The sequence below is a fragment of the Strigops habroptila genome, chromosome 4 (assembly GCF_004027225.2).
Source record: "Strigops habroptila isolate Jane chromosome 4, bStrHab1.2.pri, whole genome shotgun sequence".
Taxonomy (NCBI): domain Eukaryota; kingdom Metazoa; phylum Chordata; class Aves; order Psittaciformes; family Psittacidae; genus Strigops; species Strigops habroptila.
Window position 1 is genome coordinate 47472866 of NC_046358.1, and position 26205 is coordinate 47499070.

General features: G+C 40.6%; 1 protein-coding gene across 4 annotated transcripts in view; it reads right to left on the reverse strand.

Annotated features, from left to right (window-relative positions):
* Positions 1–5025: 5025 nt before the first annotated feature.
* The window catches only part of DCAF5 (DDB1 and CUL4 associated factor 5), a 74080-nt gene continuing 52900 nt past the window's right edge, over positions 5026–26205 (reverse strand). For 3 of the 4 annotated variants that reach the window (XM_030485329.1, XM_030485330.1, XM_030485332.1), the window contains exons 7-9: positions 25223–25289; positions 14077–14204; positions 5534–7580 (exon numbers count right to left, since the gene is read on the reverse strand). In XM_030485329.1, coding sequence (XP_030341189.1) covers positions 5778–7580; positions 14077–14204; positions 25223–25289 — 1998 coding nt within the window. In that variant the 3' untranslated portion in view covers positions 5534–5777. Of the gene's footprint in view, positions 7581–14076; positions 14205–25222; positions 25290–26205 lie in introns of all 4 variants that reach the window. The other variant, XM_030485328.1, reaches the window with a different exon arrangement.

Consider the following 26205-nt stretch of genomic DNA (forward strand, 5'->3'; position numbering starts at 1 on the left):
AGCAGAAAAACGTACAGGGATTCTCAAGGAGACCTAGAAACCTCAGGAAGAGGAAGAGTGAGTTAGGGGAGGCTCCTGCCTTGCACTGCTCTGTTCCTCCTGCAAGGACTCCTTAATTTTCTTTCCTCATTTTAATAGGCTGCACAAAGATCACCCTGAAACATACCCCCAAAACTTCCCTCCAAGGTCCAGAGGCAAACATGAACTAAAACCGAAATGCTTTCCTCTAGGGATTCCTTCTTCAGCACATCCCAGACAACATGAAGCTAAACCAGACAACTGTATAAAAGAAGAGGCAGAACCAGCTGGTCAGTCAGGGACAACCTTGCTGCTGACATCCCTTGGTGTTGTTCCCTGCAGGCTGCAGATGAAGAAGCGATCCCTGCTGGGTAACACACCCGTGGCCGGGCTGCTCACAGCGAGCTGCAAGGCCTGGCTGGGGCTTTTTGGCTTCCATGGATCAGTGCCCTTCCCTGCCCAAGCTGAAGTGTGATAAGTCACTTTGGTTAACTCATTGCTTATGCTTTTAGGGGCCAGATTTAGAAGCAGGTGATGAACTTCTACTCAGAACCTAATTGGTGTTTTAGAGTATAGGGGGTTTGTTTCAACTCCTTTCCCCTTCCCTGACAAAATTCAGTTCTGAAGCTCCAGCTGTTTCTCTTTCTGCCGTACATCCACATTCTCAAGAGCTCAAAACGTACCTCACAAGTATTTAACCTTAAATGGCAAGCTAAACCATGAAAATATGCATCGGGCTTTCCGTGAAGCAAATTTTGCTTCAGAGGAGCAGAACTTGACCCTTGTAGTCTTTGTTCTGGAAGCAGGAAACTTAGACATGAGACTTTCCAAAAGAGCACATAGTTCGACCATTTTGAAATGACCAGACTGCAAACCCTGCAAGTATATAGGAGCTGGCGGTTTCAGCTGTGGTTTGTGGAGTAAAATGCTGCAGACCACTGGCTCATAGCAATGTGGTCCGGGGTGGGGGGGAATGAGCAACTCCTGTAGCATCTGATCATGAAAGTGCTAGACCTATAGCCAGAGGCATCGTCTGGCTGTGAAGCACCTGGTCCCCCATCAAAAGTTCAACTTCAGGCAGTGTTTTGCCTGTTTCTAGGAACATATGAAATGTTTTTACTCATTCATACCACCTACTTCCAAACAGCCAGTGTGCAAATGGCAGCTTCAGCAAAGGGGCAGCTCCGATCAGCTCCAAAAGCAGCGACAATGCCAACCTACATCTGTGCAGCAATTCCAGAGCTGCTGCCCAATACTTGAGACCAGAACCGAACAGAAAAATACATGAGACACAAAAGCTGAGCCTGCCAGCTATATCCCAGAACACACAGCTCACTGTACATCCTTGGCTTCAATCAGGCAGAATACGAACATCAAATTCACATTTCTTATTTCCCACAACATACCAACATCTCTTGAGATTTCACTGCTTTTGACCTGCAAAACCACTGAAGAAAATTTGGGCAAACATAGAACCTGCCATAGCCAGTGGACTGGTTTTTTTTATTGGGGTTTTGGTGTGTTTTCCCCTACCAAGAACTGACATTTTCTCAGTAGGTGTTTGAAACAGCTCATGTTCATATTAGTATAGCATTAGGTGGGCTCATTAGTGCATCCCGGCACAGCTGCAGGAGTGCACTATGTTTTATAAATTATGTATGTTAGAATTAGCTGATTAAAGAATTCCTGAGGAACTATGTGCATGTGCACATAGTAATTCAGTTCTTGCAGCTATTTGCATTACTCTTTAGTACTCTGCAGATGCTGCAGCAGCACACTGAGTTTCCCAGGTCTGGCAAGGATATTTGGAGAATCTGAGTGGGTGAAAATGAGAGAAAGCATTGGATGTAAAAGGTACCTCTCTCAGTAGCAGTGTCTGTAAAAAGAGATGAAGACTCACTAACTCACTAACAGCATTTTAATTCAACAAAGTAATAACAAAAATCCTGCTCCTGTCCAAATAGCAAAATAAATTGAAACTGCAAATGGAAGCATCCCAAGACACATCAGCTTCTGATGGCCACGTTGAGCAAGAGACCTCCATCTGTTCACTAGGATGTGACAAGGCAGGAAAGTACAAGACCTAGAAGCAGACCTAACTGAACAGATCTTCTTTAAATATTTGACGAAGGGTCATTTTCTAGCTACCAAGTGATGTGGCTTAAAACAGAGATTAGGAACAGGTTTCAATCACTTAAACTACTATGAAACTTAGGGGGGGAAAAAATCCACTGCAATCCACTTTTGGAGAAGAAAAGGTTCTGAAATTAGTTGTCCTTCCTAAGTATTACACCAACTGAGACAGGCTGGTTTTCAGAACATACTGCAATCAACTGATATGCCCAAGGTCAAAGCCCTGTGCTCTTTCCGTCTCAAGGCAGTTGAATCTTTCTGTGTGTGCTTTGCCTGCAAGAGCGAGCTGCTCTTCAACAGCAAAGCATGATCGCCATTGAGCCACTCACCCTGGAGAAGACTCACCAGCTTTGGCAAGAGGATCACTTGAGAGTTAGAAGAAAAACAGTAGAACCTTGGTTGATAGATCTCATGTCCTCCTGCATCTTTGAAAGCAGTTAATACCCCAGGTCAGAAAAGCCTCATGCTCTCCTGCTTCAGCAAAGAGTCAGTTTTGACCATCTCACAAACTCAGGTTGGTTTGACATGAATGCTTCAAACACATGGCTGAAATAAGCAAATACACAGCTGGTGAGCTTGCAGGAATATAAAAAATATTGTCTTTGAAGATCAATCTTTCTCTGTCCAAAGTGTCACGATGAGACATTAAGGGAGAGTTTTCCTTTCCTACTCATGAGGTTTTCTGGAGATGAACTGCACAACCTGGCCTAGCAAATTTCCTGCTGTAACAAGCTGCATGATAGGTAAATAGCGGCTAATGAACAAGGTAGTTCAATATTTACACAACCTTTTCATTTCTAAGTACATGGCACAGATTATTAGGAAAGGTGAAATCTCATCAGATAAACTTGTAAGACTTTCCACTGAAGAGCTGACTTCCTTTCCCTGAAACAGGGGGTGACAATCCCAAGCATACAGCGACACTCAGATGTGGCAGTCCAGGAAACTGTCGGCGCACAGCACGGGTAGCAAAAGAAAGCAGATGTACAGGATCAACAGTAAAGCAGAGCAACCTACAAAACGTGGCTCTTCTCATGGCTGTCTACCTGCAGCAGACATGCTGCTGCTTCCTTGCCTTTTTTTGGTCTTTACCAGATAATACAGCTGCCTATTGCTGATAAAGAGGTACTTGTGTGAGAAGGTGAACCCACTGATTTGGAAGCTACAGTTCTTGTGTGCACTGAAATTTCCTGTGAATGAAAGGTTAAGATCACAGCCCACCTTCCTCCTCCTGCTTGACAGGAGCTAGAAATAACAAGCACGCAGGCAGCATGGGAGGCTCTCACTGGGAAAACCACAGCAAACCTTTATGCCCAGAGCCTATAGAAGAGCATTAACACCAAACCTGGGAACTTTTATTCTGCTTTTGAAAATAAACAAAAGAACCAGAAAGTGAGACCACAAGGCACTTGAGGAAAAACTGAGAAAAGAAGACCATGTCAAAGGAGAGCAGAGATGGTCATTCACTGGCAATCTGGGCATTCTTCAGAGCAGGGCAGAAGTGACAGCTGAGAAAACTTTAAAACATAAAGAACTTTAAAAAAAAATAATAATAAAACAATTCTGACTTGGCAATCTCAAGATTTTGGCTAAATGAACATTTACAATAAGGTGTTTATACAACCAAGGAGAACACTTCCATAGTGATCTTGATTGCAGTGATCTAAAATAAAACCAGTACAGAACGATTTTTTGAATAAGGTGACAATGTATCAGCTTGTTGTTACTGCCACTTTCACTTGTGTTTGAAAACACCCCTTTCCCTTTTAGCCATCTTATTTGCTTCTTAAATACTCCATCGTGTGCTTACTCCAAGTTCTCACTTAGCAAAGCTGACCAGGAATGGGCAAGGAGCCTATAGCACACAGTAGCTGTAAGGAAATTTTTGAGCTTATGTTCTTCACTCTCCCTCCCATACCTTTCCCTCCCAGCATCCCTTCTGAAGCTCTCCTTTACTTTCATCATGTTTTAACAGGGCATCTTCCTTCTTTCCCAGGTACCAGGTAGCTGTGCAGATGAAATTATTATTCTGAGAACAATGCTCTACAGCAGTGTACTGCTAGAGTCATATCAAAAGCAAGAATCTCCTGTTCCTTATAACAATCTAGCCCTTCCTCAGCACTGGGCTTGAAAGCCTGTGACAATCGCTAGGGTCAGAAGAAGCCTCTTGTCAGCACTGCAAGGCACACACAGGTTTTGTGTCCTTTATAGGTGGTTTCTTTTCCCTTCACACACTGACTCCTCTTACCTTGTTGCGAGGGAAGCAAGTGCAATTTCACCACTTCCAGCATGCTGGAACTGACAGCTCACTAGATAGTCCGTTAAAAACAGAGCCCAGGCCAGAAAGGACTCTGTCCACCTGAACAGTACGCCAGTTCATGGCAGCTGGCAGACAGAGCTACGCTCTTGCTCAGGTTCCGACGGCCAGACTAGTGAGTTCTGGTGTCCTTACACATGGGGGTGTTTCTCTGAAGCTCTCCCTCACACACACAACTCTGTCGAATCCATCTACCCATCTGCAGTTTTAAGTATTTGGAGCACAGTGGTGGAAAAGCAATCCTGGTCTCCAATGCCAACCTATTTTGAGCTTTGGGCTAAGAAAACTGCTAAAAAAGCAGTTTTCAGACTTTACCAAGTGTTGCTGTTAACACGCATCAGTTATGTTATCCATTGTTCCGCTATTTTTGATTTGGCCTACTGCCTCCCAAAAGTAAGCACATAGGGGAAGGGGAGAGCACAGTCAAGATATATCCCAACACTCAGAACCATATCCTTGATAATAATAATACTAATAATAATGATGTATTAAGTTCATAGAAAGGCATGTTTCAATGCCTGATTTTTAATAGCCTATGGTTAGAGTGAGGCCTACAGCATAATACCTTCCTCTCACCAAACAATCACATTTTAGGATCATGATGTCACTGAGTTATTCGGTTTTTTTCCTTAAAAAACATCCACAAAACTGAATGTCACCATGGGAACAGTCTAAAGGTGATTTTTGGAAAGAGGCTCATTTTCTATAGCTTTTCTGTTGGCATAAAAATAATGTCACTGAACTGTATCAGAAGCAAGCACTTCATGAAGTATCATCTCTAACGATCCCAGTCAGTTCCGAAAATATCCTCCCTAATGGTTGCACTTCTTTAGTTTCTGAAGCAGAATAAAAAGCCCAGAAAGATTTCCTTCCTGTTTTCCTCAACGAGAAATACACCCCGAGCTACCACCAGTGTGATTTAATTCAATCATTCTTGAGCCTGAAATGTGAAGTAAGTGTCAGTACGGAAAAATTCCTTCTTAGAAGAACAATTAAAACTTAAAGCAGTCATGCTGGTTGGCTGGCTGAACAAACGACACATGTTCACACAAGAATAAGTCAGTCAACCGTCTTAATAAGGATTTACTTTAAACAGAACCTTGTATGGGTACACTAGACTCAGTCTCATTAAGGAGTAAGTTGGAATTTTATACAGCATGAACCATTGGCAATCTAAAACAGACCCACTGAAGAATGGAATGGAGAATCAAACGCAATGTTTCAGACCCAAGCTCTATGTGCCTTTAATACTTTCTTTCTCCCTTTTTTTTTTTTTGAGAGTGCACACTACGACAGACATTTGCATTTATCATGTTTTTAACTTCTTTTCTAAGGATGAACTCTCTGAATCTGCATCTTCCAACTCCGCTCTGTGTCTTTTCAGTCCTCCGAGAGATTGAGTGCTCTCACTGCCTGTAGGATGCAAGTCAGCAGTATCCTCTCTTGTGCTCACACTGTAGCTGTTGGAGTCCATTCCAGACAAGCAGCAGTCTTTGTGCAAGGTCCCACCCCCTTGAACAAGGTTGCCATTATCAGCATTTGAGTGCACCTGTAGTCCTTGTGTCACAGCCTCCTGCTCTCCAAAACTCTGTCCATTGTTGAAGCATGAAGGGCGAAGATGCAAATGGCCGTTATTGTGGTTAACACAGGAGGTGTCGAGGCTCCTCTCCTCACGGTCATCAGTCTGGTTTCTAGGGCAGTGACCCGACATACTACAGATGGCAACAGCGGAGAACGGAGGGACCAGTGGGTGATGGCTTGATGTTGGTTGACAGTTCTGACTATTTTTCTGTTCCACAAGTCCCGCAGTCTGAATTTCTTCAGTACAACTGTTTAGCCCTTTACAGTTAGCTTTTCCATTGAGCGTTTTAGTCTCAAAGGAATGCTCTATACCTCCACTGCTCATGTCTTCAGATGTGTTTTCTTGACCCTCCATCCGCCGCTGATTGTCACATTCATGAGCTCGACCATTACTAGAGTTTTCTATTAAGCCACATTCTTTTAAAGTTTCTCTGTTGTGGCTTTCAGCAGAAAGAGCTGGGGAACCCGGAGGAACTACTGAACTCAAGTTCCTAGCATCTTCCTTATTTAGTGAGTGTGCTGTACTGTGCCTTCCACTAGTTCCTGGTTTCCCTTCGTCATTCTCTCCGTCTCCTCTGGAGGATTCACCATCTTTATTAGCTGAATAAGATATATAAGAATAATGAAGCCATTTGTAAGCTTTATAAATCTTTCTCTCCACTGATTCACTGTCTGAACAAGGTGATGTCCTTTCTTTGAGAACTTCTTTGATGGCTGAACTCCTTTCTGGTGAAGAAGCTGGAGAAGAAGAAAGATCATCTACTTTGATCTGGGGGTAATCATAGATGTCCTCGCCTATGTAGGGGGTCACATTCTCTGTGTTAGTGCTAGTCCTTTCCTCCTTTTGTACCTTCTGTCGGCGCCTCAGCGCATTACGTTGCCTCATAGATGTGCGTCGTTCATTCAATTCCTCTTCCTCTTCTGTACTGCTGCTGCTGCTGGAACTGCTGGATTCGTTCTCCTCAGGACTTGGGGACCGTGGCCGTGGAAAAAGGTCTGTATCTAGTTCTGCCTCACAGGTGTTGTCATCAGAGTCAGACTCATTGGAAAGGGCCAGGAGACGTTTATCCTGATACTTCCTCAGTGCAGAGAGCCTCTGCTGACGGGAAGCCACGTCTTCTCTGGCTGAGGGGGATGCAGTTGATCTTAAGGCCCTTAAGTTATAGGCAGTTTCATCAGATTCTTCAGCCACATGTGGTGGGGAGTGATGCAAAGAGGCAGAAGACTCCGACTCACTGTAAGCAGAGCGTTCACTTACTCCTGCATGGAGCTGCAGGATTGTGCTCTCACTGAGGTCGCTGTCTGAGTCAGAACTCCAGCCCTCAATCTCCCGGCGCACCAGGGAGTCAAAAAAGGCCATCATCCGTGGATCTTCCTGGACTGACTGGTTGGCATAATCATGGGACAAACCACTACCACTGTTCAACACAAGACTGATGTACTCTTCGTGAGTGTAGAGGCAACGTGAATCATCCTCAATTCTACCATCCAGATCCCCTGTACAATCAGGCTGCTTGTAAGGACTCCAGATCTGTAACAGAAAGAAGAAGAAAAATCATATGATGTTGAGTTCATAAATTATTATAAGCACTTGAAATAGAACAGTAGCACAAATACCCAGAACAATTGCAAGTTGCAGATTGTTTTTATTATTTTATACCCCTCAGACCCATACTTAAAAGTATTTCAGAGATGTGGGGTTTTTTATTCCTTTTACAAATGTGTTTTTCCTGCATCTACTTCACATATCCAGAACTTAAAAGCTCTCACACTGCAGATTATCCATCAATATTTCATTGTGTAGCGATTTCGCCAAAATTGCAGGGCTCTATTTTTATGTAATAAGACATGCTTACTCACTAACGGTGAGAATAGTTTGTTGCCTACAATACAGTCTTGGCACTAATGAAGGCACTTGTTTCCCAGGAAACTAGAGTTGCTTGTGCCAGTGATGTAGAGTAACATTTCATCCAGCTTCATTATCAGTCACATCTGATCAGCCCACAGGGAGCTGAATGTATGGAGGTGAAAAGCAGAGCTGCACTACTCCGTTTAGGGAACAGTTGTGAAGGAAAGAAAGCATCCAACATGCTCTCAAGACACAGCAGCAGTTTTAAGTGAAGGAGAAGAGTTTTACTGAAAGCTACTTTTGAAGCAGAGAGAGGCAGTAACATTGCAAAGTGTAACAATTTCACCAATAGCAACAGCCTTGACTGTGCTGTGCATCTAGCCTTCCCTCATTTTTAATGGTGTGGGATGAAAACACAAACAAAAAAAGCACAAAGAAGATACACCAATATCGCAAAGAAACTGGTAATCCATAGCAAATATAATAGTTGGATCTACCCACCCTTCCCAGTTTTACTCACAGATTTGGGAGCAATAAGATTAAGGCGTTCATTGGACAACCACTATCACATTATTCTTTATTTGATGGTTAACGTGATGTACAACACTTAATGTAAGCAGAGCTAGTATGCAGCTTATCCACAATAGTCACCTAATGTTCTGCTTATAAAATATCTGAATTCAATCATGCTTTGGTTTTACCATGCTAACAAGCTCAGGGAAAAAAACTCTATGCCAGCTGTCTATACCAGGTTGGCCTTTTCGGATAGACTTTGGCAAAAACATCTAACTCTTTTCCCAACATAAATTAGTCAAATTTTGTTCCAAGTAGACAAAACCACTAACAAAAAGCGTTTTGCCTGTGTAAACGGCATAATCAGCACTCATCTCACAGATGCGTAGTTAACACATGCAGCATAATCTGATACTACCATGACAAGCACTATAAAAAGAATCCATGAGAATGCCAGTAATTCTGTATTCACAGTCATTTTCAGCAGTGTACAGTAAGATGTTACATCTTTAATATTGGAGATAAAATGTAATAAATTGTCTTGCAGCTACTTGTTCAGTAGAGCCAAATTTAAGATGTACAGGTAACCCTTATTCTGGAATTCTCCCAAACTTGAATGCCTTTATTTTGCATCCTCTGTAATTTATGGTTAACAGAGCTTCTATGTATGATCTGGCTATGTAGATAAAAGAGACACTATTCCAAAATTAAAGTGGGCTGCAGATATACCTTTTATCTGTATGGCAACCACCAAGCTGCCTTTCAGAGCAAAGGCAAAGGTATTTTATATTGCATTGCAGTACATTAGCCTGTTCCTAGGAGCATGCTTCAATGTCACGGTTTATTTGCTATCTGTACTTAATTGCTATTTTTATTTGCAATACTTATGCAAATTCTCTTCTAGTACAGTTCATTAATCTAATACTTGAAACCAGACAGCCTCTATTGCTTGGTTTAAGCACTGCACTTACTAGACACATAGCTCAAGGGACAAGCATCAGGTTTGGATAAAGATAACAAAACCCAACCTAAGCCCACTATGTATAGTTTCATCAACCATACTTAACCTTTTTGAATTATTCAAGAGAACAGAAAGAATCTCTCCTCATCCTCTAATTATTTCCCATGCACTGCTTCCTAAAGACAACACAGGAAAGAGTCCTCTCTCAGTGGATGCATGAGAGACATTGTTGATTTGGGAATATACCACATTTTTAAATGAAAAACTAGAACTCCATTTGCCCAACAGACTATTCTGCATTGCAGCCTTCTTGACAATTCTACTAGCACATGTTCAGTACCTTCTCTCAAAATGTCAGCTCTTTCCTCCTCTTTGTTCCACTAGTAAGCAGGTCAACAAGTGGATCAGATCTTTTTGTATTCAAGAAGCATATACTTTTTTGTAAATGCTTCATACTGCATGCCTGGACAAGCAGGCTGGCATGCCCCTTCCTCAAATAGTCTTAGGAGTGTTAGATTGATTCATTAGGTTTTAAAACTACTTTCATTTTAAGCAAGAGAATTAGAAAACTCTTAAGATTCTGCATGAACCAATATAAATGGAGGAGAGGTAGTCTGCTCTGAAGTCCCCCTGAGAAAGGTCTGTTTTTTAATGAAAAGTCATCTAAAAAGGTACATAAAGTATGCACAGAGACATTCCACATGCTTACTAGTGCTACCAGATCTTCCTCCTCACTCTGCAAGCATCAGAGAAAATACAGCAGTGTTATGTATTTTAAAGATAGCTACAAAGAGTCCATAGTGAGGCTTTTCCCTTCCAAGACAGACTTGTTCACAGAGAAGGAGTAAATAATAAAGAGAAGTCAAGGGAATTCAGGATGAACCAGTTTGTACAGCATCAGATGTCCCTGGAGACTGATATTCCTACTTCTTACACATTTTGCTATGATGGAGTACAAGGGCCTGCCAGAAAGAAATCAGACTAAGAATCTATCCTTGCCTTTAAACTGGCAGCAACTGGTCTAGCACACTCTGTGGCATCTGAAATGGGCTTCTTTGTAAATGGAATGACTCGGCCTTTTTCTCATCCTCTGACTGACACCATGTTGGGGAAGAATGCAAGCAAATTGGAGAAAATAAGTTGGCAAATCATCCCACTGAAGCAACAATCTATCAAGAAGTTCTTTCTCTGTCAGAGTATTAAGGAGCTGAATATTACTCACTGATGCCCCAAGTATGGATATAAAAATAGGAACAATAACAGAAAAGAGGAGTACAAAACTGGTTCTCTACTTCAGCAGAGATGCTTCAGAGAGCATCTTTGAATTGCTTGCATTCCATGGTAGCAACCCCCCAGAATTTAAAACAAAAAAGTAGTTATGCCTGTAGCACGAGAATAATTAAACCCAGTTATATTAGATGATCTGATTCGGCAGAGGCAGCTAGCCACAATGACATTAATCTGTCACCATAGCAACATTGGCAAATAGACTTTGCTATCTTTGATACAATGATGGTTTTTAAACAAATGGGACCTTCAACAGTGGTGCCTAGATACACAGTATTCCATTTCCAATTAAAACCGGTATTTCTTTCTGAAAATCCTTATGCACTTTTATCTGTTTTATCTTTTCTGGAACTTTCCTCTACCTACAAAATTCTCCATGGTCCTCCTCTAAGCCCCACACATCAGAGGGAATGCCTCATTTATTTCTTCTGCAACGCAATTAGTTTTCCTGCCAGCACATCCCAATGTCTCACACAGTTAACTGAGGGGAAAGTGCTATTTTTCTGTTTTATATTGCTTTAGCCCGCGTGGTGAATGCTTACTGCAAATGATAATTTTAGTTCACAGCTGCACTTATTTTACTGAGGTTCAGGTTTCTGAAATGCAAGGCAATGAGCAATTCGTCTGAATTGATGTGTCCAGCACACACTATCTGGAGTCAAGGCTTCTAGTATCCTTTATTAATGAGCTTGTTGAGTCTTACTTTACATTTCTGAAACCTCCTCACTTGAATATTCACATACACACCCCCATCTTATCCACTGCATTCTTAGTCCTAGCAGAAATCAAACCCTAAGCCACTGAGTTACTGAATTATATTCCTGCAGGTGCTTTACAACAAAATAAAACTAAAGCAAAAAAACCCCATAACCACAAAGGTCAAAATCATTTTTGTGAACATTATTCATTTCAGCAGGGCTAGGCCTGAGATGAATTTGTATCTCATTTGCAATCAGTATTAAAATAGCAAGTGTGTTGGCAGAAGCACGTGGAAATACTGAATGGCTTGTCTGTATCACGCCTTGATGCTGGTGCTATCAGTTCTTCACTTCTAGAAGTACTAAATTTAGGCCAGCTAGTCTAAAAATTAAGGGCTCAGACAAACAGCTACTAGCATCCACATTTTTAATTCATCACAGAGTTTCTATGATTGAAGGAATGGAATACCAGCCAGCCACAGTGAAGTTATCTTCTGTGATTTAATTCCAGAAAGATTTTTAGGAGACACTTGAAGGACAGTAAAAGAAGGCCACTTTCTAAGGAACTGATTAAAACAAACAAAACAGGAAATCATAAAAGAACCTAAGTATATTTTTTATTTATGCCTCTTCCTCTTGTCATCTTAACTTCTCCAAGCAAGCACATCAAGCATTAGTATGGGGAAAGAAAGATCGCCATGCAAGGGAATGACTTGTGTTCCCAGCTGGTTTTAATGCATTACATAGCCCCTAAGAATGGCTGATGTTTTGTTTCCTGTTTTGTCCTTCTGCGAGTGGCAGTTACTAGCCTCCAGCTTATCTGTAGAAGTAGATGGAATGAAGAAGAAACCATCATTGTATGGTCACTCACAAACCACTGTTCATTCAGACAGTACCTTTAAAGAGCAAAGTCATGAGGATCAGACAAGGTATGAGCCTTAAAACAACCTGATCCCCAAAGAAGGCACATTACAAGCTGAGACAAAATGACATACAACACAAAAGGGTAGGAAGTTCTGGCTTGCTAACAAATTTAATACATTAAACACCTTTCCCTTAATTTGTTTCTAGCTTGTAATGTTTGGGGAATTCAGTTCCTTCAAAGCAGCTACACAAGTTCCATTGCACATACTGCGACACAACAGGAATTCTCTTCTAAGGAAGCATTCAAGCAGAGGTGTCTTTGAAAGAGTTACACAACCTGTGACTGAAGCCTTAATCGAACTAACCTTTTAATCACTAGGCAAAAAACCCCCACCACAATCCTAGCAGAAGTACACAAAAGCAACACAGGGGATGTTTATACCAATGCTAATCCGACACTAAGCACACTCATGCAGGAAGGATTCTTAGGGTGAACGGTCAGCAGATCTAAAATCCAAAAGGGAGAATTCAGGCTGCATGAATCAAGTTCCCAAAGAAAGAAAAGAAAAGCATCTGGCAAAACTGTTGTTAAACAGTGTCAGTTTGACCGCTTGGAAATTGAAAAATCAGTGAGCTGCTAGGACTGTCCAGTGCGCTTTTGTTCAAACCTGTCAAGAGGGACACAGATGAAAAAAAAAGTAGAAAAGTAAAGTACCAGTGGAAGACAGAAGAGAAGGAAAGCTGAACTACAGTCAGAACCCGAATGCTGATAGCAGCTGTAATGCAAGTGATTCAGCATGGCACTGGGCCATGGTCCAAGGGTTTTAGGCCAGTGCTAGACTGTAAGTTGCAGACCAATAAAACGTTCTTTGCCGAACCAGTTCATTCAGTCAACTTGTAGCTAACTGAAGCATTTACTAATACTCAAATGACCTTATTTATAGCCACATGCAGGTAAGATTTTTATGAAGTCATTCAACAAATAGAAGCAGCATCAGTTCTCATTATCCTACCTAAAAGTTAAATGGTTCTGATTTCTTTCAACTTGTTGATAGACCTAAATTATAGCAAAATTCCTATGGCAACAGAATACAAACTGCATTAGAGTAGTATAATCCTCTGCCTCCCCACCCTCAACCTTTGTGATTAGAAATGACAAAAAAGTTTCTGCCTGCTTCCACAATATTGGCTGTTTTTCCTTAAGGAAAGAAAGTTTCAGAACCTAACCACGTTTGTTATCTCCTTACATTCCACATAAAGAGGCACAAACTTTCTAAAAATACTGTACATTGTTAAAGGAGTCACAAAAGAGACATTGTGGAAGGTATTAAAGAGTCCTATTTCCTCTGGAAGCCACAGAAAAGTATGTTGAATTGATACAATGCGGAAGTGTGTACAAAAATTTTAGAAGGGCTCCTGAGGCAGTACTGAGCCAAATTCAGCTAGGTCAGGCTAGGCTAAGGCTCAACAATACTCTTTGGAGAAATTTTTATTAAATTTTAGCTCAAAGAACCAGAAGTTTTAGGAGATCATGTTACAGCTGTGACCAATCTGTCCTGAGAAGGACTGTTCACATGATACTTCAGCTATGTGCAGAATGAAACTGGAAAATAATTCCTTTTTCAAAGTACAAATCCAGGATATTCTAATGTTATCCCTTATCTCTAAAACTTTTAAAATTGAAATGGAGGTTGAAGTTCAAATGTCCAATTAAAAATTTGCATCAGTTTAGCCAGCGAGACATGACGAATAAGATGAGAAGACAGGATGAATGTGGAAAAGAAGGATGCTGAGCAAAACAAAGCATTTCTTCCTGAAATACTAAAAGAACACATTTTCTGATAATTAATCTTACCTTTATAATCTTTTCAACGCCAGAAGAACAAATCATGTAAGTGTGAGGATTAAACCGGACTTGGTTTACAATTGACCGATGACCTTTCAATACCATAAAAGCACCATTGACGACCCTGCCAATGCCACCTAGGGGAAAAACAAGCACACATTGGAACAAATAATTAAATCTTCATATTGCTTTCATTCACAATCATTTAAAGCCATATTATATTTGACAATGCACTCCAGCTTTATTTTGCAATATTTTAAGGCCTGTGCTGGCTGCGGAATTCCGATTTTATGAGCAATGCCCCTATGAAAAGCATCCTTCCTGCAAATTAGGGCTTGGAGGCTAGCTTTGATTCAACTATCTAAACAAACAATGAACGTTTTTGACCTAATATGACAAGTATGTGAATAAGAACAACATACATACTTAATGAAATCATCAGTGAAACTGTAGTGCCTAAGGCATGACACTACTCAGTCTGTAAATCTCAAGCAGAGACAAATAAAGAGGTTGATTTTTTAAAATAGCTATACTCTTTGTTTGTTTGTTTGGTTTGGTTTTTAATCAGCAATTCATTACTGTCACAGTTGACTCTGGTCTGACAGGTAGGTATCGAAAGTAGGCAATCTTCAAGGCTACTAACGTGAGTCACTACAGTACAGCTGGACTTAGCATAGCCTTCCCTAGACTAGGATCTACAACAACTCTTATTTCTGTGAATCAAGCTTAGAGAGGGACCTGAAACACCACACCTGACCAGCAGGTTATATCATTCTTTGTCACAAGGCAGGGAATTAGCTGAAGTGGAATGCTTTTGTGCTAATGGTAAAACTCAAAACGGAAGCCAGACAACTTTTCTGCTTGGTCATTGACTCTCACTAGGTTTCACCAAAACAAGAAACTCACACAGTAATTTTTTATACTCATAGATTCACTATTAAAACCACTAGAAAGCACATCTGTGTATCTGAATAAACCAGTGTCAGTCAAGATGTTACAACTAACATCTTCAGTGAAACAACACAAAATTTCTAAAAGAGAGGAAGTAAAAACTGAAAACCACTTCAGGGAAAAACAGTCTTTCTATTTGCAACTTAAAAAGTCGTAAGCACACCTTACAGAAAGTTAAAATAATTTCATTAGCTTCTGTGCTACTTGCAGTTATCTTAACACTAAACACTAAACTTTATGTTCTCTATGCAACTAGTGAGCATGTGTTCAGCCCCTCACCTCTAAAAAAAAAAAAAAAAAGCACTCTATCCTTTCCACTCATTATAAGTACAATTTGAGGACCAGAATGAAGTGTAATGTTGTGTACAAACCATGATAAAGATTTAGAAATGAGAAGTCATCCAACTCCTAAAAGCCTCACACAGATATTCTTACTGCTTCTGGAAAGTGTTCTGTTTGCACAAATCAATTTTTGCAGACCAAAGTGCAGTCTCATGGCACTTTGGAACAGAAAGATAACATGCCTGAAGAAGATAAAAGAGATGGCAACTAACTCCAAGGACCAAAACGCATGGCCATTTTAAAGATTCTGTATATAGAATGAAGTCTCATTTAAAATTAAGAAAACTTGAAAGGAAGACTATCACTCCAGTTAACTTCTAAATACGTGCATCAAAGCTGCACTGTGTATGAGCTACCTGGAACGGCTCTCTTACTTGGGTAGACTTGTATTTTCTGTAAAGGTTCAGAGGTAAGTTCCACCACTGGAGCAAGATTTCACCCGTGTAAGGAAAGTTGACCAAGAAGTAACTGAGACTGAGAAGTAACTGACTGGAAAAGCAACTTCATTAAATGTCAATTGGGCTCTTTTGATTTCTTTTCCATTTTATGAGACTCTTCACGTCCTTTCATTCTGCTCACCCTGCTAGACATACATGACAACATTTTTGGCTGATGGCAAGTTGCCGTACTCCCACAGCATTCCTTCCAGTCAAATCACAGCTGTCAATCCAACTGCATCTACCAAGCCAACAGTAGACGGTAACATCAAGGCCAGTTCTCAACACATTTATCTTGACCTAGAAGACAAATGCTCCAGGAAAGAGGGCCTCAGGAATGATGAGACAATTTGCTTACAGAATGTGTCCAAGTCTATAAGTTATGCCTAAACCAAGTTTTAACTATCCACGGACTCTAGCTGCCAGTACGAAACAAGAAATATGCCCTACATACAAGACACAAAAGAGACAGAAATTAGACGCTGAGCAAAAAAAGAATTATAAGGAAAATGAAATACAAATTTAGGGCACCGATATCTTGGGCTGCATTTCCAAGTCAGTCATTGGCCTTTCGTGGTACTGTCAGCAGGGTGAATGAACCCATTATTATTTTCCTAGTAAAACACTGAAAACAGTTATTTAATACCAGAACTGTCTTCTGGTGTTAAACTTTAAACATTTATCGATACACTAAGAGCACTGGATAAAATGTGCACAGCATGCCATGTCTAGAATGCAGCCGTCCCTAGGCTGTAGTCAAATTCAGCCAATGTCTGAAGCCCAGAAAGCCAATCAAATCCTGGGCTGTATCCAAAGGAGTGTGGCCAGCAGGTCAAAGGAGGTGATTGTGCCCTTCTACTCTGCTCTGGTGAGACCCCACCTGCAGTACTGTGTTCAGCTCTGGAGTCTCCAGCATAGGAAAGACATCCACCCATTGGAGACGGTCCAGAGGAGGGTCACAAAAAATGATCAGGGGGCTGCAACACCTCTCCTATGACGAAAGGCTGAGAGAGTTAGGGTTGTTCAGCCTGGAGAAGAGAGGGCTCTGGGGAGACCTTAGAGCAGCTTTTCAATAAAGAGGAAAATGATAAGAAAGACACAGAGAGACTTTTACCGAGGCCTGTAGTGAGAGAAGGGGCCAACAGTTTTAAGCTGAAATATCAGATGTATACTGGATATAAGGTGAGACATTGGAACAGGTTGCCCAGAGAAGCTGTGGATGCCCCATCCCTGGCAGTGCTCAAGGCCAGGCTGGACGGGGCTTTGAGCAACCTGGTCTAGTGGAAGGTGTCCCTGTCCTTGGCCGGGGTGTTGGACTCAATGCTCTTTAAGATCCCTTCCAACCCTGACTGTTTCATGATTCTACAGAGGAACTCCAAAGCTTTTTGCTTTAATACTGAAGTTCCCTAAATTCCTTTTAAGCTGTTAACAATAAAATCAGAGGGAGCACAGTACTAGAATATACTTCACTCTTCTTAGAGTGAAGGTGAACTTCCCTACAAAGCCCCTTAAAACATCTAACTGCCCAATTACAGGAAAGTCCTCTAGGAGCAGATTACTGCAATTATAAATCTTAGCAGTCATCTTTTTCCAGTAGTACGAAGGTTTTAATTATTTAAACCAAAGAGTATTGACTCCAGCAATACCCTGATAATCCTTGTGTCAAATCTAATAGACTGCCCCAGAACCTCATTTTTGGACAACCCCTTGCCTGGTGCAATTTTAGTCTACCAACTCCTGTAATCTTAAGCAGTGTCTCTAAGTAAGTGCTTAATAGAGACCCTCCTATATCCTTATCCTGACAGTGGTCCCTTCACTTTACAGTAGCCCAGTAAAGTTGCTGTTGTATTACACGAGTATCTGCGTGGCAGACATGCCTGTGTCCAGACTTGTCTGGAATCTCCGGGTCTCTCAGCAGAGGCTTAGCTGCAGCCATAGAGCTTCTAGCCATCTCACAGTGTGAGTTAAATTTCCTCATGTCTGCTGGCAAAAAAGAGAAGTGCATCTGTACATTAAGCGGAGGCTGGCCACAAGCTGCTCAAATTCCTGAGGCCATCTTCCTTTTTCTGCATGCAACAATTTCTATTTCTTTTTGCTGTCTTCACTCAAACTGGTATTTTTATTTGCATTGTTTCAGCAGAATTGACCTCTGCTATCCCAACAACACTCAAGTTTTGCTTTTGAGGTTTGGGAGGGTTTATTTAGGGAATGGGGGGGGGTGTTGTTTGTTTGCTTTTGAATTTAGTGGCATGCACAGGTCCTACGACTGTTTTAGTTGGCAGCTTTGATATTCTTAACACAGTTACCATGTGTAAAAGCAGTGTTTATACAGAAGCCATTAGCTTACATATATGTTATTAATAATATATATATCATAGAATCATAGAATCATAGAATAGTAAGGGTTGGAAAGGACCTTAAGAAAGTCTTAAAGTCTTCAGAGGCTCATTATGCTGATTTTAGGTTTTTGTCTTTCTAACCTCTAACTACTGGAGGGAAGGAATGGAGATATACTAGCTGGTTTTGCAATACTTTCTAAAAATTGCTATGTTTAAAGACAGTTCTGAGTAGCGGTTTAGTGTTCTAGCTGTGCTGATCAGAGGTTTTTTGGTCTGCTTTTATTTGATACACGAAGTGACATGCCAAGAAAATCCTTCTTCCTCTACACCCTGCAAATAAGTGCTCCAAAGAGGGGCAATACAAAGCCTTAAAAAATTCTTTAAACAAAATTCTACTCCAATATCTGACCAGCTGGAAGAAACAACTTATAAAAGGCTAAATCTGAAGTGTACATTTTAAAACAGATTTCCCCTACACACGTTTGACAAGAATACCATGGCAACACAAGGGCTATCTACAGGCTCTGATACAGACAGAAGGAAGAAATAATATAATGCTTTGAAGCAGATGTCCACTAAGTTGCTGAAGTGATTACTTCTCAGTTTGCTTTATTACTTTATGTTTTAAATATTATGCTAATGAAACCCTTGTTAATTATACGGTTTTGTAAATATTTATGCAAATGACTTGACATTTCACATACTGAGAACATTCTGGATGGTACATACCAACACATTTTAAAAAACACTAGTAAATCATAATGAAGGAGAGTGAGGTACTTGGACAGCAATCTGACTTCCATGCCCCAGCTCCACAACATGTAGCAGTGTTTAAAAAAACCCAGAAGAATGAATTATTTGAAGGATAAGGAAAAAAGGGAGGTGATATATTATTAGGAAAAGAGCCCTAGAGGAGAAACCCGGTGAGAATGTAGAACAGTCTCTAAACTAATGGAAGCGGCGTTACTCCAAACATTTAAAAAACTGTCAAAGCACTGGAGAACCTGCTGGGATACAGAACAATCCTCCACTGGCTCTGTAACAGAGGAATTAAATGACCTCATTAAGAAGAAGTCCTTTCTAACTAGGACACTGAAAAAGAAGCCTCACTGGTTGTTCATATAAGGTAGAAAGACGTTCAACACACTAAAGCATAACTTCACACAAGCCTTGTGAATTACTCAAAGCGCTGAAAACTCCTGAGAAGAACCAGCTGCCAGTGTGCCACAGCATACCATTCCACTGTAGTATTTGGCACTACAGTAGAAAGCTAATTTAAAATTAATTTAGTTTTCATTAATAATAATCCAGGGCACATTTAGACCATAGACGATTGCCCTGCATTTGAATCCTATGAGGTCATGATGCGCTAATGGAAGAGAGGTACCACAGTTTGAAAAGCAAATGCACAGCACAATGCAAGCAAATATGGATAGCACATAGGGCCCCTGGTTTCAGTGCAGCAGATTATGTTTAGACTTCTTAAAAAGTCTCTTTCTGGTCTCTCACACACCTGTATTTGTTTCGGACAATGCATGCCAACAGATGCTTTGCTCCTCAGAGACCCCTCTGCAGAGAAAATAGATATAAACACAAGCACTCTTGCCTGAGAGCACAGAGCCCTGCAGCATTCCTTCTAGTGACATCAGGAATCTGACTCCAGCTCTGGCAGCAGCCAGGGCAACGTCAGGTCTTCTCAGCAGCACAGGCAAAACTGACTTTGGTCACACATCATATATGGGGGCAAGAACAACAAAGGCTGGCCAACATCCTTTCTCTTCCTGGCATGGTAAGAGGAGACAGTTTGGAGGAGACACCAGGGGACTCTGGCCTAGTACTTCTGCTATTACATGAGAAAGCAAAAGGTAATGTCTCCCCACAAGAAAGCAGCTCCGACTCATCTGCAGACTGCTTCCTTTGTGACCTTCAAACCCACCTTCCACCTCCTAGGTCAGGCGAAGGATCAGCATGGCCTTGCAAAGCTTTAGCAAAAGCACAGGGAGCAATGGACTGGCACTTGCTTCAGCCAACCTGCCTTTCCAGGCAATCACCCACTTTGTCTAGACTATGCCCAGAACCAGCCCTGTGGTGGTCTCATACCTCTGCAGAGGTTCCAAATCCAAAGTAAAAAATAACATTTAAACATCAAAAGAATATGCAGAAAGCTGTAGTGGTAGTGGCTATTTCTGGATGTATATTTTCTCCCTTATTTTGTTGCTGCTAAGTATCTGCCATATCCATCTACAACTTATCTATACCAACCCTCCCACTGTTGTTATCACCAGTAGAGCTGAACAACAACGTAAAAGCTAAGACAAATTACTACAGAAATAAACTTTGGCACACCCTTTCCTCTTTGTCCTCTTTTCTGGTCTGAAGAGATTGTTCTTCTGCTGTGTTTAACTGCATAGGTCACAATGATTTTTACCATGTTATTGGAACCATGCAAATTACCACCTACAGCTATGCTTTCCGAACATAAAGGGAATAACATAAGTGAAATTATTACACAGCTGATTTTTTTTTTTTTTTTTTAAATGGAGGTGTGAAAACTGCTTGCCTGTGCATTTATTTTGTACTGGTAGCTGCAAACATGTTCAATGATAAAGAGAAAAGAGCTTTGGTACCATCAGATGGCTAGTTGCTGGGGACTAAGGCTTCTCCAGCCACTCCCAGTGCTCAGTGTTATCTTCAGCTTTCTAGTGCTAAATTAGATATTAAATACACTAAGGCAGTGAGAGAAACTCGTGGATGCTGAACGTTCTTCCACTTGGCCACAGCACTACAAAGCACCCAACACTGCCTTGTTTTCCGATAGATGCCATCCAGCCAGAACATTTCCACAGGTTTCTGGTGTTTCAATCCACATGGCACAGAAACCAGTCTACATTCCACTGAATACAAGAACCTCTTTTACACTGCCTCATGACTTACTTGCCGTGATAATCAAACAACTGTTCATAGCACACTGTGGTAAACACTGATCTGAAGGAAGAGACAAACTACAGTCCTGAAAGTAAAATAGTTTAGATCCCAAGACCATGCCTCAGAAAAATCATTTTTTTTAGAAATACAAACCTTCCAGAGGATGCTCCCCATTCAGCCACATGGCTTCCCCCCACCCCAACCTAACTGGTATGTATATATGCATGTCTGCCCATACATAAAAACCTCAAAAATAGCTAAAGACATTAAGAAACACTTAACCATCTATTACTCATCTTCACCTATCAGTCTGGAACTTTGAGAACTTATACCACAAGCTGCCTCCAGTAAGCTAACCCTGTTCAAATGTTGTGAAAAGATCCATCGCTGAATTCTTCAAGCCTAAAGAGGTGTCTGCATTTACAATGACCAGTGAGGAGAAAAAAAGGGAAGAAGAATTTCATCAGTTCTGCTGAAAATTGGTGCAATTAGTTTAGTAACTAGACCACAATGACAGGCCCTTTCTTGCTAGAAGTTACGGTCAAAGACAGAATTAAAAAGAGGCTCTGAAATGTACTTTGCTGTTCAGATTTAGTGAAGTTTTTCAGAAGTCTGGTGACAGCCTGCTAACGTAAACTGAAGGATCCCCAACTGTCTTCTCAATCACAAATAAATATCATATCCCTCACACAGCATCTTTGAGCAATATTTCAAAAGCAAGAGACAAGCTCTGAGTTGCAAAGATGATTCAGAGTAGTGGGTGAGGAATGTAAATTCCATTTTGCAAAACATTTGGCCTACTAAGCCCTCTATTACCCCACAAGACATGTCAGGTTCTGTCTTGAACAGGGATTCTTTACCAGCTAAGAGACCATGTTTATAGGAGTTAGGTTTAAATACTACCTGAAGTGCTTATATGTTAACAGCCTTGCTGGGCAGGTCTGTAGGGACGATGCCGCTTCTCACTTCTAGCTTGCCCTGGAGTCAAGTAAAAGCTGAGGAAACTCAGGACTGCTTTTCTTCTGCCAGACTAATGTATTAATTTTTCTAGAAACTCTACCCCTGAAGAAAATATGTATTTTATGTGTGTGTATATATATACACTTTAAAGAGGAAATTGGCTAACAAATTCACCAAACAACTGGCAATTACTTCTGCAGCACAGTGGAAAACTGAGTAGTACTTGGATGCAGAAGAAAGTGGAAAAATGAGCAAACTATTCCATCTTCAAGAAAAGACAAAAGGTGGTAAAAGAGCAACCGGCCTTCTGGCATAGGAAATCCTGGCCTATTAACAATAATCTAAGGTTGTGGAGGGAGACAGCCAATAAAATTCTTCAACAGAATAGCTTCCTAAGCAATTTAGGAAATACCTTTTTTCACAGACCTTCCTGCCCTGAAGTAAACCTTGTCTAGTAACTGGACCGAACCAAACCACTGGCAGAGTTTCCAACTGAGGAGGAGTGACTCAATGCAACCTACTGGGAGGACACCTCTAATATATTATTTAGGGGAAAAAAAACCCAAACATAAGAACAAAACAAACCAAAGAAAAAAAACCCCAAAAACCCCACCCCACAGAAAACCCCCACCAAAACCCAGATTTTTTTAATTTTCTTGGCAAAAGACTGACACAGGTTACCACATTCCTCCAGCTTGAAATATGTTTGCAATTGTCAGACTGGTATGTTCCTTCCCACTTCACTTATCTTTTGTGTAGTAATGTTACTAACCACTAGATAGCTAGTACTTGCTGCACCTGTACTTAAGCAAAGAAAACTATTTCAGAGTTATTGTTAAGGATGCAGCTCTGTGAAAGGGTTTAGGCTTGCAAAAAAATTGCTATTCACAAATAGCTGATGTAATTTAAAGGAGTTGTATCATAAACATTTATAGCAACATAATGTCTGAATTCAACCGGAAGATAAAAATTAGTTAGATATTTTTACTTCAAATGCAAACCAACAGTACAGGACATTACATCATCCTCTCTAGTTTGTACAGTATTTTAAATTAAAGACCACATTCCACCCCCTTGGATCACATACCCAAAGACACTCCTATTTTAAGCAAGAACATGAGAACAAGGAGTGTTTCATTGAAGCAGAAACTTTTCAAGGTCTCCACATCCCTACAGAAAGACTCTTCCTCCAAGAAGGAAGCACAGCAACCTCTCTAGCTGAACAACTATTCTGAACCACAGGATGAGATTTAAGAAAGTAGTTTCATCACAACCAAAACAGGCACAGCCCTTTAAGAAGAGGTGAATGAAGAAAAGAAGAGCTTCAATAAGCCTATCACAGGTGACTTGGATGGCCAACGAGTTACTTGCTAAATCTTTAGGTCTATCAAAACAGATCTCATAAGTTTCGCTAAAACGTTTCAATAAGAGAACTGTTCAAATTACAAGAGACTATGACATACAGGTTCCTATTACAGGATCTTCTGCTCCCCTTAAGCAACCACTGAGGGCACTTGACAAAAAGTAATACATTTTGTAACTGAGATGTTGCAAGTTTGCTGACACCCTTCCTCAACTTACCGGAACCAGAAACAAGAAAGCTGACCAAACCACAAATGATGTTGTTTTGTGGTAATTCTAGCTACCACTTTTTGTGCAAAGGTCCCAGATAAAGAGTTTGTCATCTGCAGCTGCCTGGGGTAGAAGTTTTCAAGTACACCACCACAGCCAGATAAACACAAAATCTCAAATCCATAATTTACAAATGTGGACAAGTACAGTGACATGCATAAAGTATAACTCTACAGTCCACACATAAAAACGTAAAGATGAATAATTTAAATGTATGTAACCTTTATTTTAACTAAGAGGAAAATCCATAAGTAGTAGTAAACCAGTGTCAACTGTAAAAGAGAATCATACAAATGAAAAAGGAAAGCAGGGAGAAGTCTCTGTAGACCCCACGCAAAGATAAAAGGCCAAGGTACTGGTATATTTAGCAGGACCATCTTCAGGACTTCTGGACTGCAACATCAAATGTTGGTTAAATAAGCAATCCAAAATTATAATGGCATTTTCCCCAAAACCCTGTCATTAACCAAACCTTTCAGAGGCTAGTCATCCTCTCAGCTGTGGATTACACAACTGTGGTTAACAGCCTTCGAAAATGAAACAAAAAATTTTCATTTTACCTCTAACACAGCTTGTAATTTGCTCTCGCTATTGCTAAAGCACCCGAGACCACAGGATAGAACTCAATTGTACTTAATACCTCTAAAATGTACAGTTTAAACTATCAGAGCCATTAAAAATAGAAATGGTAGTACATTTCCTAAAGTCTTAAGTCTTTCAATCAAGATTCAACACCCTTCTAAAAAGCCCAGCGATTTGTTTCAACAGAAAAGATCTGCTGACATGATATGGCTTAGAGTGCCATATTGGCAAACCCTACACAATACTAAACAATATCAAATTAGGCACTGACCAACTCTGCCATCTACAACACTACTGTTACATCCCACACACATTGGTGCTTTTCTCTAACACTCCTCTCCTATACTTGCACACAGAGCTGAGCTAGTGCTATTTGCTTAGCATGTCTGTCCCAGCATAGGAAATGGCTGGAAGTCAAAAAGGGTCATTTCCACCAGCTGATAGTGCTCTTGCCAGAAAGTGAAAGAGTGTAACTGCTCTGCATTAGAAATCAGTGGGAGGGGTTTGGTATAAGAGGAGAAGATGAGGGGAAGAGAGGCAGGTTTCAGAGGTTGTTAAGGAGCAACCCCTGAAACCAGCACCATTTTATGTCGCAAGCTTCATTATGAGATGAAATTTCTTCATAAAAGATCCTAAGTTCTTTGGTGAACTAGCTTAGATTAGCTTAGAAGCAGCAAAGCTAGCAGACAAAAGGGAAGACAGACACACCCTGGTCCAGCCACAGCTCTTTCTCTTCATCAGCTCATCTAGAAGACTTAAATGATCATTAATGAGATGAGAAATATAATCAGTACAATAAAATATTCAAATGGCATTGGCCACTGTTATCCAGAGATTGGATTAGGCATTTGTAAACTCTCTTCATCCACCTTTCCTCAGAATTACTCTAGATTCAGAGGCTGAAACCGGGTATTTTTCAAAAAAGCAAACTAGTATTTGTCAGACACCTGCCCCTTCTCCCCCAAATTCCAAACCAACAAAACTTACCTGCTTCTGGATCTGGAGGAATTCTCCACATATACAAATTGAAGTCATCAGAGCCCGAAAGGATGTACTGTTAGGAACAAAAACAAAAGCAGTTTACCACAAAGTATCAGCTGGATTATATTGCTGATCTAGTTTCTCCAAACCAAAAATGAGGAAAAGAAGATGATTTGTATCATTCTTTGCACCTTGCTGAACAACTTACCCTTTAAGTGAGGGTGATGTATGAGCACAAAAACATTGCATTCATATAAACGGACCAAAACTCAAAAGCATGTTTCATGCATCTAAAGTGTATGTTTTCTTTACTAAATAAGGCTATGGATTTTGGTTGGCTTTAATACAAGCATGTCTACATCAAACTCTCCTATCTTGCAGTCTTCAACTCTGGTCTTTTTTTAATGTGGATGTCCTTCATCTTTTTTTATCATCTCCTGAGCTACCAAGTAAAACTCCATCAAACACATACCTAGGAGAGTTAGCATGTCCATTAAAAAAAAACCACAATACATCTCGTTCATCGGTCTACTAGGTCCATCAAAAGTCAGAAACTGAGGATAATCTTGAACACTGAACAAAACCAAAGTTAAACATTCACTGTTAGCAAGTCTCAAGTGGTTTAAAAAACCCCACATTTATCATACTATTCATTTCTTTCCTGGTTATTGCTACTCTTCAGAGATGGAAGGCTGCCCTTTTTCAACTGTGCATGAACGATAAGCAATCTACTGTACAGACGTTCAGGCAATATGCAATTTGAAGTAGCTTAATACGCTACAAACATGCACTGGAATGACAGGTGACATTTGACACGGTAAAAGTTTATGTCTCTCAATTACAACACAAACATACAAACTGTGCCTTGTCTCCAAATATTTCTTCTCCAATAAACTCTACTCCCTGTCATTTATTTCTCTCCCAAATTAGAGATGAAATGATACATTATAGAACCAAGGGCAGATTTCAATTCCAATTATACTGGTATA